The sequence below is a fragment of the Odocoileus virginianus genome, chromosome 1, assembly GCF_023699985.2.
Source record: "Odocoileus virginianus isolate 20LAN1187 ecotype Illinois chromosome 1, Ovbor_1.2, whole genome shotgun sequence".
Classification (NCBI taxonomy): domain Eukaryota; kingdom Metazoa; phylum Chordata; class Mammalia; order Artiodactyla; family Cervidae; genus Odocoileus; species Odocoileus virginianus.
The window spans coordinates 36,841,873-36,857,132 of NC_069674.1; the positions used below are offsets into that span (position 1 = coordinate 36,841,873).

At 39.0% G+C, this 15,260-nt stretch overlaps 1 protein-coding gene across 19 annotated transcripts in view; it reads left to right on the forward strand.

The window, feature by feature from the left end:
- SUGCT (succinyl-CoA:glutarate-CoA transferase) overlaps positions 1-15,260 on the forward strand; it is a 782,676-nt gene that overhangs the window by 647,117 nt on the left and 120,299 nt on the right. For 2 of the 19 annotated variants that reach the window (XM_070466768.1, XM_070466759.1), the window contains exons 14-15: positions 5,270-5,328; positions 9,250-9,285. The exons of 13 other annotated variants lie outside the window; for them this stretch is intronic. In XM_070466768.1, the coding sequence (XP_070322869.1) occupies positions 5,270-5,328; positions 9,250-9,285 (95 nt within the window). Of the gene's footprint in view, positions 1-5,269; positions 5,329-9,249; positions 9,290-15,260 lie in introns of those variants that run through there. 4 more of the 19 variants (XR_011487376.1, XR_011487382.1, XM_070466816.1 and 1 more) reach the window with 4 other exon arrangements.

Here is a 15,260-nt window from a genome sequence, read left to right on the forward strand (position 1 = left end):
TTCTGCACAGAAGAGATAGCAAAAACAAACAAATTTAAAAAACAAAAACAAAAAAACAGATTTATTTGAGAGCCATTAGATTACCTCAATACCTCTGAAGATTTTGAAAACAGCCCTAATTTACCAAGTGTAACCATTAATGTAACTTGTACTGAAAGGAGGTGGTCTTAAGGGCCAGCACATTCTAATGAGCTCTGCTGTTAGTGAGTGTCCTTGGTCCAGTTACATACGCTGACCCACCATAGATGTATTTTATTTCTGGACTCAACCACTGACTATACCTGAGGTCTTTGGCAGGACGTGATGCCCGCACTTTGTCTACCAGCAAAGCAAACATCCAGAGCATTCTCAGTTAACAGTACTAAGAGGTATACATGCTAAGTCATTTCAGTCGTGTCTGACTCTTTGCAACCCTGTGGACTACAGCCTACCAGGCTCCTCTGTCCATTGTATTCTCTAGGCAAGAATACTGGAGTGGGTTGCCATGCCCTGCTCCAGGGGATCTTCCTGACCCAGGGATCGAACCTGTGTCTCTTACATCTCCTGCATTGCCAGGCAGGTTCTTTACCACTAGTGCCACCTGGGACGCCCTCTAGGAGGTAAATCTATATGCTAATAGTTACTATGCATTGAGTATTCTCTGCCAGACCCTGGATCAGGTGCCTAACATAGACTATTTAAAAATTTTCTTCCATCTCACAAGGTGGATACTATTTTCTTTGCTTTAGGGATTTGGAAACCAGGGTTCAGATTAAGGATGTGTTTAAGGGCACAAAGCAGGTGAGATGCAAGTCCGGTGTTCCAACTGATGTGAGTCTGATTCTACAGTCACTGCACTGTATCCCCTTTTTGCTTTCCTTCTCCAGTGGAGAGAATCTGGTCTGATTTTAGACAGATGCACTTTATTCCTTTAGAGGGAAAGCCCAAAATATTAAACTGTCTCTGGCTTAAGTGTAAAGTGAGTGGATTATTTCTGTACTTCATCCCTTCTCATGAAAGTATAAATAAGTCAATATAGGTACAGTCTTCCCAATTCCTTTAAAGAAGCAGCAACATAGAATCAAATCATCATATAATGTCAGAGGTGGGTATAGGATATGTATTTTTAAAAATTTTGTGTATTTATAAATTCTTTGGCCATGGGAGATGTGGGATTTTAGCTCCCTGACCAGGGATAGAAACTGTGCCTCCTGAATTGGAAGCACGGAGTCTTAACCACTGGACCACCAGGGAATTCCTTGATACATGCTTTGAACACAGATGAGGCTTTTAGAAATGGATCATGTTTTGGAACTGTCATGTTTTGGATCACTTTTTCTCCTGTTTGTAAAGTTTCTGTTTAAAAGACTATTCGGTGGAGCTATATTGTCCTTCAGTGTCAGCTAATCTCCTGATCTCACCTGTGCTCTGCCCATCATGAACCTTTGCCAGTCTCCTGCTGAGCCACACTGCAGTTTGCAAGGAGGTGCCCAGCGGTAGCCTTCATCCTGTGCTATGAGAGTCATCCAGGTGTCTGTGAGCTAGAAAAAGTCAGCTCCAAATCGAGTCATATTCTATGCTTAGAATCTGCTACTGATTCACAAAGGGGCCTTTGAATCGGTTTTTCTTTTTCACTACGCCTCAGTTTCTCAATTATCAAAATAAGGAAATAAGACAGGGGGAGCACATATATTTTGAAGGGAGAGCTTCACCTTAGTGTGAAAGCATTTTTGTGTTTTTTTAGGACTTCAGTCAGTTCAGTTGCCCAGTCATGTCCGACTCTTTGTTACTCCGTGGACTGCAGCACGCCAGGCCTCCCTGTCCATCACCAACTCCCGGAGTTTACTCAAACTCATGTCCATTGAGTTGGTGATGCCATCCAACCATCTCCTCCTGCCCTCAATCTTTCCCAGCATCAGGGTCTTTTCAAATGAGTCAGCTCTTCACATCAGGTGTCTAAACTATTGGAGTTTCAGCTCCAACATCAGTCCTTCCAATGAACACCTAGGACTGATCTCCTTTAGGATGGACTGGTTGGATCTCCTTGCAGTCCGAGGGACTCTCAAGAGTCTTTTCCAACACCACAGTTCAAAAGCATAAATTCTTCTGCACTCAGATTTTTTTATAGTCCAACTCTCACATCCTTACATGACCACTGGAAAAACCATAGCCTTGACTAGACGCCTGACCTTTATTGGCAAAGTAATGTCTCTGCTTTTTAATATGCTGTCTAGATTGGTCTAGACAATCTAGATTGTCTAGATTGTCTAGATTTCCTTCCAAGGAGTAAGTGTCTTTTAATTTCATGGCTGCAATCACCATCTGCAGTGATTTTGGAGCCCAGAAAAATAAAGTCAGCCGCTGCTTCCACTGTTACCCCATCTGTTTGCCATGAAGTGATGGGACCAGATGCCGTGATCTTAGTTTTCTGAATGTTGAGCTTTAAGCCAACTTTTTCACTTTCCTCTTTCACTTTCATTAAGAGGCTCTTTAGTTCTTCACTTTCTGCCATAAGGGTGGTGTCATCTGCATATCTGAGGTTGTTGATGCTTCTCCCGGCAATCTTGATTCCAGCTTGTGCTTCATCCAGTCCAGCGTTTCTCATGATGTACTCTGCATAAAAGTTAAATAAACAGGGTGACAATATGCAGCCTTGACGTACTCCTTTTCCTATTTGGAGCCAGTCTGTTGTTCCATGTCCAGTTCTAACTGTTGCTTCCTGACCTGCATACAGGTTTCTCAAGAGGCTGGTCAGATGGTCTGATATTCCCATCTATTTCAGAATTTTCCACAGTTTATTGTGATCCACACAGTCAAAAGCTTTGGCATAGTAAGCCCAAGTGTATTACATCATTACTTTTTATTTTTCTCATTTGTATGATTATTTCTCTTTAACTGGCATATGGACCTTGCAAATCATGAGAAAACCTTACTACCTAGGTTTGAGTTTTAATATTCTTCTGGAAGTTTCAGTTGTTAACTAGTTACTGTTACTTTTTTAGAACTTAGAAGCAACATTTTATATCGGTGTTGTTTTCTGTGTATTATTTTAATTTGGAATGTCAGCACTTCTCTCTGGAAGGGATATTTGAAGCAGAAAATTTTTGCGCTTAGCTCAGAAATGCAATGTGCTAAATCAAACACTTGCCAATACACTAAAGGTATAAACTAAAGCTGACCAGTCGCTAGTAGGCTGGCTCTTTTTAGTCCCATGCCTGTGTCAGACATTGCTGATCGACCCTGGGTTCTTTCTTACCAAGCATATGGGTCATTTGACTTTAAAGAACCCTTCCTGACTCAGAGTTCAAACCATCATTTGGAATGGCATGCAGGATAAAATCAATTTGTCATTCATGAAACAATGCCCTGTGTAATAAACACCAAAACAAAAATAGATTTTTTTATCCTCAGGGAGCACTCTGCAACCTTAATGAAAAGATACTTTGTAGTAGAGTGGAGACCTATAGAGAAGATCCTAAAATTCTTACAGATTCTGTAATGAGGATCTCATCTATGGAAACTACTTTGTAAAGAAATGAAGCTTTGTGTTAAAAAAAAAATCTCACTAGCAGAGGCAAGGATGAGAGAATTAGCTTTTCCACTGTAGGTGGCTTTTTGTAACAGTTCATCTGGAGAGGTTGCCTGGATTCATGCTCACCAAACACTAGCAGAGCTCATATCCTTGTGCCTGGACCCAGATATGAGTCTCAGGATAGGTCCTACTTATTTTTTTCTCCTTAGCTTGGACACAAAGGCACATATGGAGGTAGCCTCGGATGGGACACTGTTATCTTTGTCCATGAACCTTAGAATTACTCCTCAGAAAGCGGTAAGGTAATATAAATTTTTTTAAAGGTTAGAGTAAAAAGACTTCAGATCCAAACTGAATAGCTCTACCCCTACTGGTGTTCCCTGTGTTCCCTTGGTGGGGTTTCTTTTTGTATTGGTTGGCTTTGTTTTTGTCATCTTTTTTCTGTTTAATTTTGTTTTTGTCATCTTTTAATCAAAATATGAGTGACATATTTTAGTGATGTGTGCTGTGCTGTGCTTAGTCGCTCTATTGTGTCCAACTCTGCGAACCCATGGACTGTAGCCCACTAGGCTAAAATCCTTGGGGATTCTCCAGGCAAGAACACTAGAGTGAATTGCCTTGCCCTCCTCCAAAGGATCTTCCCAACCCAGGGATCGAACCCAGGTCTTCCACATTGTGGGCAGATTCTTTACCAGCTGACCTAACAGGGAAGCCCAGTTTTGGTGATGCTTGATGTGAACTTGAGAGGAAGAATCAAGTGGCTTGCAGTATGCTAAGTGACCAGAAGCTGCACTAGGGGGTGCCCTCCTCCAGGAGTCCTGACGTTGCCAGGGGTCTGGAGAGAGTTGTGTGTGTGTGCGTGGCGCTGGATACACTAGTTGGACTATCCAAGAAGGTCTTTAATCATTTCCTTGGGGGCCTTTGTTCTTCTCAAGGCTCTTTGGGTTACAAGAAACAGACATGCACTTAAGTTGCCTCGCGGGAAGCAGGATTTATTGAACGTTCGTGCATGGGAGAAGCTGAATGACCAGCTTCAGCAAGGACAGAAGCTCAGTGTCACTGCCCTGGCATCTTGGTCTCTCTGAACTATCCTGCACTGCCTCACTCTCCTCTTCCTTCCCACCTGGCTTCCTCTGTGGATCCGTAAGTCACTCCCTGCTCATAAATCCAGCAGGTGTTTGACCTACTCTGGGTATCCCAGCTCTGCCTACCACTCCTTGTTAGCTGCAAGCCCCAGCTAACTAGCTCAGTGGCTTAACTTCCCACTTCTTGAGTCCACCCAGAGGATTTGGGCGCTGCTTATCTTTCCAAGCCAACCCATTAATCATAATGTCACACAGACCGAGATCCAGGGGTTGGGTGCCCTTGAGTCAGGACTTTCTTGGTTTAATCAGCTATGGCCAGAGGTTGCAGAATCAGACTGTATACATTGTGGCTGCCTTGGCAGTCTTCCGTAGACCTGTTCTCCCAGTGCCCTTACAGGTATGAGGATACAGTGACCCAGCCTGGAATTAGAATTGTAAGAATAAGCTGGATTTGCCTAGGGAAGAGTGTGGCAGTGCAGGATCCACTTCCAAAACTGGCTCCAGAGAGTCTCAAGTTGTGTTTAGAAATTGAGATCATGTGAAATTTGCATCCATCTTCACTATTTTTTTCCTCTGAGATAGAATCATTTCAGAGCATTCATTTTTCCTCTAAGTATCATCATTGGCTTATGTCATAACTTAATGATCTAGGATTGCTCTCTGTCACCCACAGGGAAGCAAACACCACAAAGAAAGGACTCTACAGGATCAGAGTGGATCGGAGGCATGGAGGTGTGCATGGAGGCGAGGAATATTAATTATGGTTGTACACCTGCTTGGTATCGAGCTTATGCTTTTCTTACCCTGACCTTCCAAATTAATGACATACGGTGTTAGTAGTAGCTAGGGATCAGACCTAAGAGCTGTGAAGTAATTTTTTTTGTAGAAATGTACTTCTGTGGTAGGTAATGTGAGGCTGAGAGTCTTGGATAAGGAGGAGATTTTCCACTCCATTGTTATTTTCTGGATGGCTTTTACCAAGTACAAGTCAAGCCTTTGGCCTCCTTCCAGCCTCCTAAGAAATGTTAACATGTACACTGACCAACGCTTCCACCCCCACCTTGAGAAGAGGTGGTAAGTATCACTGTGAACAGCACCCTTGGAGAAACAGATCAGGCAGGATAGCTCAGGGGTCTGAGATCCTGTCAGCTGTTCCTGCTTGTCTGTCTCTGTTTCTCTCCTTGCCTTTGAAAAAAGTCACCCAACCTCTTTCCGCGTCTCAATTTTCTCATCTGCAAAATGGGAATCCATTCCTCTCAATGACCTCTAAGGACCTTTGTGAAGTTTGCTTATTCATGATGTTAAGAATGCTTGGAACTTGTAAATACTTCCTGAGAAGAGCTGGTATCTTTCCTCTTGCTGTAAGACGGGAGGAAGCATGCAGCATCTTTTCTGTTCATCTGTAATTTAGTCAGCTTGTGTACAGACTGCATTGAATCAAACGCTGAACTCCAATCCTAGTGTTTAAACATATTAAATACAAAATATGAGTAGTATAAATTGTGTGAAACACTTTGGTCTCCTACTTGGAGGCCTAACAAGATTTTGATGCAGGGTCACCGCAAACATTATACAGATGCTGCTGAGAGTAAGTGGAAGTCTTTTAGTTGGTGGCTGGAAAATAGTCTAACAGCAAAAGTACTGGAAGCCCATCACTGGGGGATTTATAAGTGGGCCAGGGAAAATTGAGGGGAACCAGTCTGCACTGCTCATGGGTGGGCAAGGCCTGGAGGTATTTGTTTATTTTATTTGCACATTAACTTTTATAATGCTATTTCTCTAAAGAGCACACAAAAGCTTTACAGATAACAGACTCCAAACTTTAAACTCTTCATCTCCCAGCAGCTTTGTAGGGGTTTGCTGCCATAATTAATCAAAAAGAACATCCACCTATTTCTCCGTTTAGAAAAATAAAACTTTAAGACAAGGAGATTTTCCATCAGTGTTTAGGGATAGAGGAAACACTCCATGTCTCTTTTTCCTGAGCTCTCAGTTCAGGATTTTCATTAATAAAAATACAATGGGTTTCACATGATGGAGGAGTAAAGAGAAACAGACATCTGTGGGGGAATTATGGACAAAACCACGAGGTGAGTGTCATCTTCCATGTGGAATTGTAACTCTCGTGGTTCTTGTTATCCACAGGTTCTTTAAATTATGCATTTTCCTTTCTTCCTTTTTTCCAGAAGAAGTGGTCCTTTTTGGCCCTTCTTTGCTCTGATGTTTGAATAGTGACTTGTAATCTCTACATCACCATGATTGTATTTCTCCAAAGTTACATGCGATATGAATAGGGCACCTAGTGAATATTTATGGCCTAAGAGAAATTTGGGGACAGAGTGAGTACACATACATGTATGGCTGAATCCGTCTGCTGTCTACCTGAAACTATCAACTGACTATACTCCAATGTAAAATAAAATGTTTAAAAAAATAAAAAGAAGGAAATGTGAAACTCTTTGACCTTTTCCTTTTTATATCATGCTGTTTTCTGTTTCATCCTGGCCTGTATTTTTAATTTTACTATAAAAACCTAAAGTCTTTCATATTTTTCTCTGGGGCAAAGCTCAAGAAGAAAAGAAACTCTGAAGTGTGATAGAAACTGTTGACCAGGAAAGTTTGAAAATGATCATGTTTTGTTTCAGTTTTCAGAAACTGTAAGCTGACACAGAGAAACCTCGGCAATTACACATATCAGCAAACTCCTCTGTCTGAGAAGAAGGGAGAGATTTATGGAATCCACAGGGGCTGGGGCCACATAACCCAGTTTGAGCTTAGAAGGCTCTAGCTCCTTAATGCCAAGTCAATTTTGGAAATGATTCTCTTTTGCTGACAGTACCCTCATTACTGATTGTGTAGAGTAATTTATCAGGCATTTCTTAAAATAAACCCTTCATTTATACTAATAGGACTTGGCAGGAAGGAAAAATTGGCAGGACTTGGAGTTCTTAGGGTGGGTTTTTTCTTTTCTTTTTAAAATTTTTTCTGTCTTTAAAAAATTTAAAAACACCAACGTGGAAGAGTTTTAAACATTTTGAGGAAACAGTTTTAGGGGCCAGCTTGAAGTTCATTAAAGCATAAAGAATTACATTATAAATCTTCAAAATGGAAGAAGGGACATATTTCCAAGGATGAAGTTCACGAAAAGAGGAAAATAAGTACAATGTCACTGATTTTATCTTTCTGCATTCTTGGGGCATTGGGTTCCTCATGTTGAAGACTTTGTTACTTATTTTTGGTGTCACATGGGGTTTTGAAGGAGCTCATGTCAGTTTTTCTTCTCCGTGTATAGTTATAGTCTCCTTCTCCTTGAAGTTGGTATCAGCTAGCAGTTTCTCTTTAGTTATGCACATAATGTAGCAGTGTTGTTTATATATACCAAGATAGTTATTCTCAAGGCTTTCTGATTATCTGCATATTCTTAGCCTTGGGCTTCCAACAGTACATTTCCATTTTACATTCCCTTGGAATTAAATGGACGTCACCAGAATTGATAACCTTGCCTCCAGAATAAAATGATAGCCATGTTATCATAATAATACTTATGTAACAACTGAATTTTCAGGCTAAGAAAAAATGCTTCTGCCCTGCTTCAGCACTCGGGATGATTAAGAACTAAGAAACAAACTCTGGCAAATATTCTAGTACAAGGGATACACACACACACACACACACACACACACACACACACACCACTGTACCTAGACATGTATACCTACTACATGTACGTAGATGTATTACATGTACATATAACATATATACTCATACGCACATTGGTACACACATATTTGTGTGTGGTATATACAGATATATATTATAATGGAGTGTAAAGTTACAGCATGGGTTGAGGCTTTGACATACCAGTAGTTACTTAAGTTCAGACCAAAACAAAAAAATAAATATTTTCTGAGAATAAATGGAATTCTTTAAAATTTCAGGGGTAATGTGGGTCAAGTGGAACTTACAATAATGGGTTAACAATTGTTTTCCTGCCATTGAATTAGCAACTCTACCAGCTTCTCAGGCAAGACAACTTCCTTAGCTGACTTTTCAACATTGGATGGGAATTAATCACTTTATTTTTATCTTCTTTCCTATGAAGACGTTAGAGCTTATTTGTCGAAAGCTTTAAATTGTTATGTAATATTCAAGCTTTGGCGTAATTGATATAATGAGGTTTATGCATGCCTCCTCCCCAAAAGTGTCTAGAAGAAAATATATCAAAATATTGATAATAATAATGTTATGATGTTAAGGATAACAATTCTTTATGGGTAGCAAGAGTATGGATAATTTTTAACTTCTCAATTTTATTTCATATTTTTTCTAAATATTATAAATATTTTCATATTTATAAAAAATATTTCCATGAAACAAGGTAAAAAGGCATATACCTTATCTTTTAGAAGTATAGTATAGATAAACAGAACATTGTTTTTCATAGAAAGTTTAAAGTATTATTTTTTCTCAATAAACATTATCAGGGTTTTACATAGTTATAGTGTATCCTTGATATCCTTATTTTTATTTTTTTATATCTATGTTTTTTAAATGTGCTTCACTTCTACTTCACTTGTCTACTTCTTTACTTTTCTCATACTTTAATTGCCAATGTTAATATTTTCACTTTGTTTCCTTTCTTTTCACTTTCAGACTGTCCAGTATGATAAGAATACGCAAAATTTTCAGGTATCATCACCAGTTTATTTGGTTATTGTCTGTGGCCTATGAAGAAGACATGTAGTAAATATATGATACTTTTAGGTTTCCTTTTTTTCCTAACCAAAGGTTTCAAACAAAATCTTTATCAGAACTGCTTCTAGAGCCTCCAGATTTTGATCATTGCCTTTAATTTCAAGCTAAGGGACTAGAAAAGGTCTAGAAAAGTTCGAGGGAAGCATGTATGTGAATTGGCACACAAGCTCATTGTGCCTGAAAATAAGAAGGAGAATCCAGAAAGAAATTTCATTTTTGTTAAGGTTTAAAGCAGGGCTATAGGTCTAATGCTTTGCCCCTTTCCTGATTAAATCCACCTCATGAAATTGCCACGTTCTTGTTGAGCAAAAGCAACAGGAGACTGGAAGAATACAGTTATTTCATGATGAAGATTCTTTTCATCCTAGTAGCCTAGGATACCCAAAAACTCAGGAACGTTCACTACACTCCTTTAATTAATCTTTCTGACACCCAGTTGCCTTTTCCTTTCCTACCACACCTTTGTGGAAAAGGGAAACGGTGAATAGGAACGCGTGAGGGGACAACTTCCTACGTGCAGTTCTTCCTGTATTGAGTGCTGTGTGGTTACAGAGTTGTGGTAGGATATTGGGGTTTGGTTGATTATGCCCTGAGGATATTTCATCTGGACCATGCTATCACTGATGAGTTAGACTTTCAGTCAGAAACTGGAATGGAAATTGGGACTTTTATTAAAACTCTGCATAGTGACAACATTCTGAAGCTTGTCTTGTGGAGGCCAGCTGGTGCTAGGAAGGGGACATATTTTACTCCTTGTGGTTTCACAGTCAAGTCACCACTTTTTGGGGAATCCCACTTAGAAGGAGACAAAACTTTCAGGCCCTATAGGCCAACTGACTTTAACAGGGTCAGAAAGCTTTTCCTAATTAGCTTGCCTGCATGTATCAACTGTACTTCAGTTTAAAAAAAAGAAAAAGAGAAAGCTGAAAATAATAAAAACAAAAAAAAAATGAAAAATAAAATATTTTCCAAGGAACTTGGTAAGAAGTTTGGGATGTTTAATATTCTTATTTCTCCTTTGTTTTTCTTTATTATTGAGGAAGGAAACTTTTCAGACAGGTTCAGTCAATTTCGTCTGAAACTAATGAGCAAAACTAATTGCTTCATGTTAACTTTAAGGCAGGAAAGAGGCAGTAGGGGTTGCCCAGGAGGGGGAGAAAGACTCCACTTCTGTGTGGTAGAGTCTCAGTCCAGTGCTAATCTCTGAAGGCCTCTCGCGGAAGTGGCCCTTGCTAAGTTATTGAGAAAACATACTGATGCTGAGGTAGATATGACTGAATGTTGGTGTAGTTAGACTGGGATGCTGGATTTGCTCTGAACTTCTCAGTTTTCTCAATTATCTTACCTGGATCACAATGATTTACTCACCCAGGAGGTTTTGGGTCCAGAGAAAATTAAGTCATGCCTTTTAAAATCATATACAACTAATTTGCACCAAAAAGCCAGTTAGAGGTTAAGCTTGTAAAGGACAGTGTCATCTGAATTATTTTTGATGCCTCAGTGCTGAGCATGGGAGTGTGATTCAATCTGTGCTTGCTAAATGAATAGGTATTAAATTGTTGAGTGGGAAAGGCCTTTGACAATGCCTAGATGTATCTATCCATGTCTTTAGCACCTTCTTCTTAGTCTAAAAACCTAGCATGACAAGGGACTTCCCTGGTGGTCCTCTGGTTACGATTCTGCACTTCCACTGGAGAGAGGGCAAGTTCAGTCCCTTGTCGGGGAACTAAGTTCCCTCAATGCCCCTGTGGCCCAAAACGATTAAATAAATAAATAAAGCCTAGTATGCAAGTTGATATTGGCAGGATGGTTTGAGCCTGATTTTCAAACAAATAGAACCAGGTAGTTTAGAGCAGTCATGGAAGATGAGTGATCTCAGAAGCTTGTGAAGGATTATTTCTGTTCCACTCATCGGCATATCTTTGTAGTTATCTGAGACTTAAGCTCCCCTGCTGCTGTCCCCCTGAGACAGAGCTAAGAGCATTCTTATCATTCTCATTTTCAGTGTTTCAAGTGGACCATTCAGAGCTGCTTAGGTCATCCTCTTGTCACAGCTATTTTCTAACACTTTTATATCATTAAAATCCTACAATACTGAAGATTAAATTCAGAGGACCAGAGTCACTTGCTTTGGGGAGGAACTCTCGTAGACTAATCCCTTATTAATACCCTGGGAATTCCTGATCGCTTGGGCCAGAGGGTGCCCCTTCTTTGACCTCTGTCTAGTTCACCTTTTCTGTAAAAAGGACTGAGGAAAAAAAAGTTTAAAACCATTATGAATATAATGCTAACATGACTTAAAATTTCCTTGTTAATTATTGGCATGGCATTATTAGACTTGATTAGAATATATGCAGGTTTTACTCAGACTATGGTCAGATAGAAAGGGCACTGAACTAGGAGTTAGAATCTGGCTTTCCTACTTATGTGTTTGATTCCCTTGAGCCAGTCACTAATTATGCTGAGCCTCCATTTCCTCAAATAAACTTCCAGTTCATCCCACCCACCCTTTCCCCTGTGGTGTCCATACATTTGTTCTCTACATCTATGTCTCTATTTCTGTTTTGCAAATAAGATCATTTATACCATTTTTCCAGATTCCATATATATGAGTTAATATACGATATTTGTTTTTCTCTTTCTGTCTTACTTCACTCTATATAAGTCTTTAAAGCAAAAACAAAAAATTAGTTAAAAAATAAAAATAAAATGAGACTTTACTTACTGTCAGAAATCAATAATATTAACATATGTCCATCTATAGGACCTATAAAGGCAAGTAATATTGCATATTACATCTTGGTAGAAAAGTATTCTTGCAGAGACCAATTAGAAGAGAACATTCACATTCTAATCATGGCCAACAGCTAGTTGGTTTTAGTCTGATGACCTTGCCATCACCATGCTGATAACTGATAAATTTTTCATTTTCTACATACATTTTATCAACTGAAAACTGCCTCTCAAAGTGAGTCAGAATGTGTACAGAATTGATATGAACTGTTTTGTCTATAAGGAAATATAAACTGCTGCTTTGTCCATGGACAAGAGGGCTGTCCTTGGATTAACTTGGTCTGACTACCTATTTTTCACTAATTCTTTAAAGATAGGAAGCATGACTAAGTTAGCTCAATGATATGAATTCCGACCAGGTAATAGTCCTCCTACAGCTAGTAACCCAATCCTCACAGTAGCTTCAGATTTGTCAGTTGCAAAGAAGTTTAGTTCTAGTTAGACAGGATAAATTTGATATTGAGATTTCTCTGCACCCAGTTAGTAACCAGGAAGATGCAAGAAAAGCCTCCAAGGCTTTTTACACAAGAGCTGGGCACTAGTAGTACACATGTAAGCACCTTGCATCTTACTTGAAGTGCATGGCACCGTTTCCAAAGTCACATATGAAGAAAAATAAAAAGTTGCACTAGGTTCTACTGTACAACCAAGTGAATCAGCTGTATGTTTACATAAATCCCCTCTTGTTTGGATGCTCTTTCCACTTAGGTCACCACAGAACACTGAGTAGAGTTCCCCAGTGCCATACAGTTGGTTCTCATTTGTTATCTGTTTTATATGTAGTATCAATAATGTGATATGTCAATCCCGGTCTCCCAATTCATCCCATACCCTCCTCTTCTCCTTGGTGTCCATACATTTATTCTCTACATTTGTGTGTCTATTTCTGCTTTGCAAATTAAACCGTCAACATTGTAAAGGAAGTATACGCCAATAAAAATTAATTTAAAAAAAGTTAAAGCATTAAAAAATTGCATGTAATAGCCTCTAAATTGGTCAATTTCAGAGAGAAAAATAGGAGGGAGCAGAGATTTTGCCACTGCATTACAATTTAGCAAAATCATTACTTTGGCTTCTGCTTGCATTTTAGTTAAAAGAAAAACAATTTAGCATAATGAATGGCTTGATTTGCCCTATAGAAAGTTAATAAGTAGAATATTGATTAAGGCTGGGAGGAAACACAATACAAAATTCTCATACGTTCTTGTAAAACTTGAGCACATTATCTCAGAAGCATAATGACAATAATGCACCAAGAGCACAGTCTGAGAAGTAAGTAATTACAGTGAATTACAGAAAAATAAAGGTGGCAGCTATTCATGAATTTGCAATGATTATTGTCTGAAATACGTGTTATAGAGTATTCTTATTTTCATGTGTTCAGCATAACATTTTTGATTAACAAGAAAAAAAAATATTGTCTCAGCTGTGAGGTTGGCCTTATCAGAAGTTATTTGGCTTAACCTGGCAATTGTGTTAGTTATTAAAATATATTCATAGACTAGAAATAAAGAGAGTTCATTTTCAGAAACAATTCTGAATATTTTGGCAATTATATTGTTGCATATTATTCAAATAAATGAAAAAGTCATGCCAAACAATTCTGTGTGGAAATAACCAAGAGGAAAATAGAATTAATCCCTATAATAAGAGAAAAAAACAATCTGAGATATACATGGCTCATGTGGACACAGGAATGGTATTTAAGATACTTAACAACAGCTAAGCCTGGGCCCTCACCAAAAATGGTGGCATGCTGGTCCTTGACATTGGAGTGGTACTGTTGAAGGTACATCCTAACCTGGTGTCAGATCTTTATATTTTGGATCATTAGAAATTTCAGTGGGATCCCAAGGATGGCATAGAGTATAGAGAGCGGCAATTATTAAGTAATTAATATATTGAGATTTTAGTAACCAGTATTGATGTCCAGTGCATACAAGCTTAGTGTCAGCCATAGGAAATACCTACTAGCCCAACAGTAAACATCTTATTAATTTCTCAGTAAACTTTCCAAATAGAATCTGTCCTGATCATGGCCTTCACCATCAGTAATAATCTATAAGCCCAGGACAGGTGTGAACAAAGAAGATATCAGGTACATTGCTATATATACCCTTTGGAGATACCTGAGTTCCATTTCTGGTTATGAGAAGACTAGCTTGTAGCTTCCCAACCCTCCATTGAATAATAAAAACAATGAAAAATCTTTTGTTAATTAAAAAAAATAATCTATCTGAAGTACCGAGGAACTACCAAGAAAACTAGAACTTCAAGGGTCAACATCCGAAAGGGAAGGAGAATGTATTAAACTGAGAGCTATATGTACTCCACTTTCCTCACCTAAGAACAATAGCATTTTTAATGCATAGTATAGGGCATTGATGCTTTTGAACTGCAGTGTTGGAGAAGATTTTTGAGAGTCCCTTGGATTGCAAGGAGATCCAACCAGTTAATCCTAAAGGAAATCAACCCTGACTATTCATTAGAAGGACTGATGCTGAAGCTGACACTCCAATACTTTGGCCACCTGATTCGAAGAGCCAACTTACTGGAAAAGACCCTGATGCTGGGAAGGAGTGAAGGTGAAAGGAGAAGGGAACAACAGAGGATAAGATGATTGGATGACATCACTGACTCAATGGACACGAGTTTGAGCAGACTCTGGGAGATAGTGAAGGAAAGGGAAGCCTGGCTTGCTGTAATCCATGGGGTCATGAAGAGTCAGACACAGCTTAGCAACTGAACAACATAGAGGTCCACAAGCAAGTGATGGCTTAGAGCTTTCACCAGGTTTACTGGGTTTGAGTTTAGAGATATTTAAGGTGATCTGTATTAAGGGGCCAAAATCTCAGAGAAAAGTGAATATTAGAGATAACATAAGAAGACTCAAGGTGGAAAGTAGCTAGGGATCTAGGGACTCAAGGATGGACACAGCAGTGAGTTTCCTTGGATTTCAGTTTACCTCATATATCCCCAACTGGCTGTTGAAGAAGCTGGCAACCCAAAACTTCTGAGACTAAAAAAAAAGCCCCAAGAAATACCTATTTTCTAGTACAGAAGAACTAAAAAGTTGCAGATTAGAATGACAGAAGATATTTTAGACTTTTCGATAA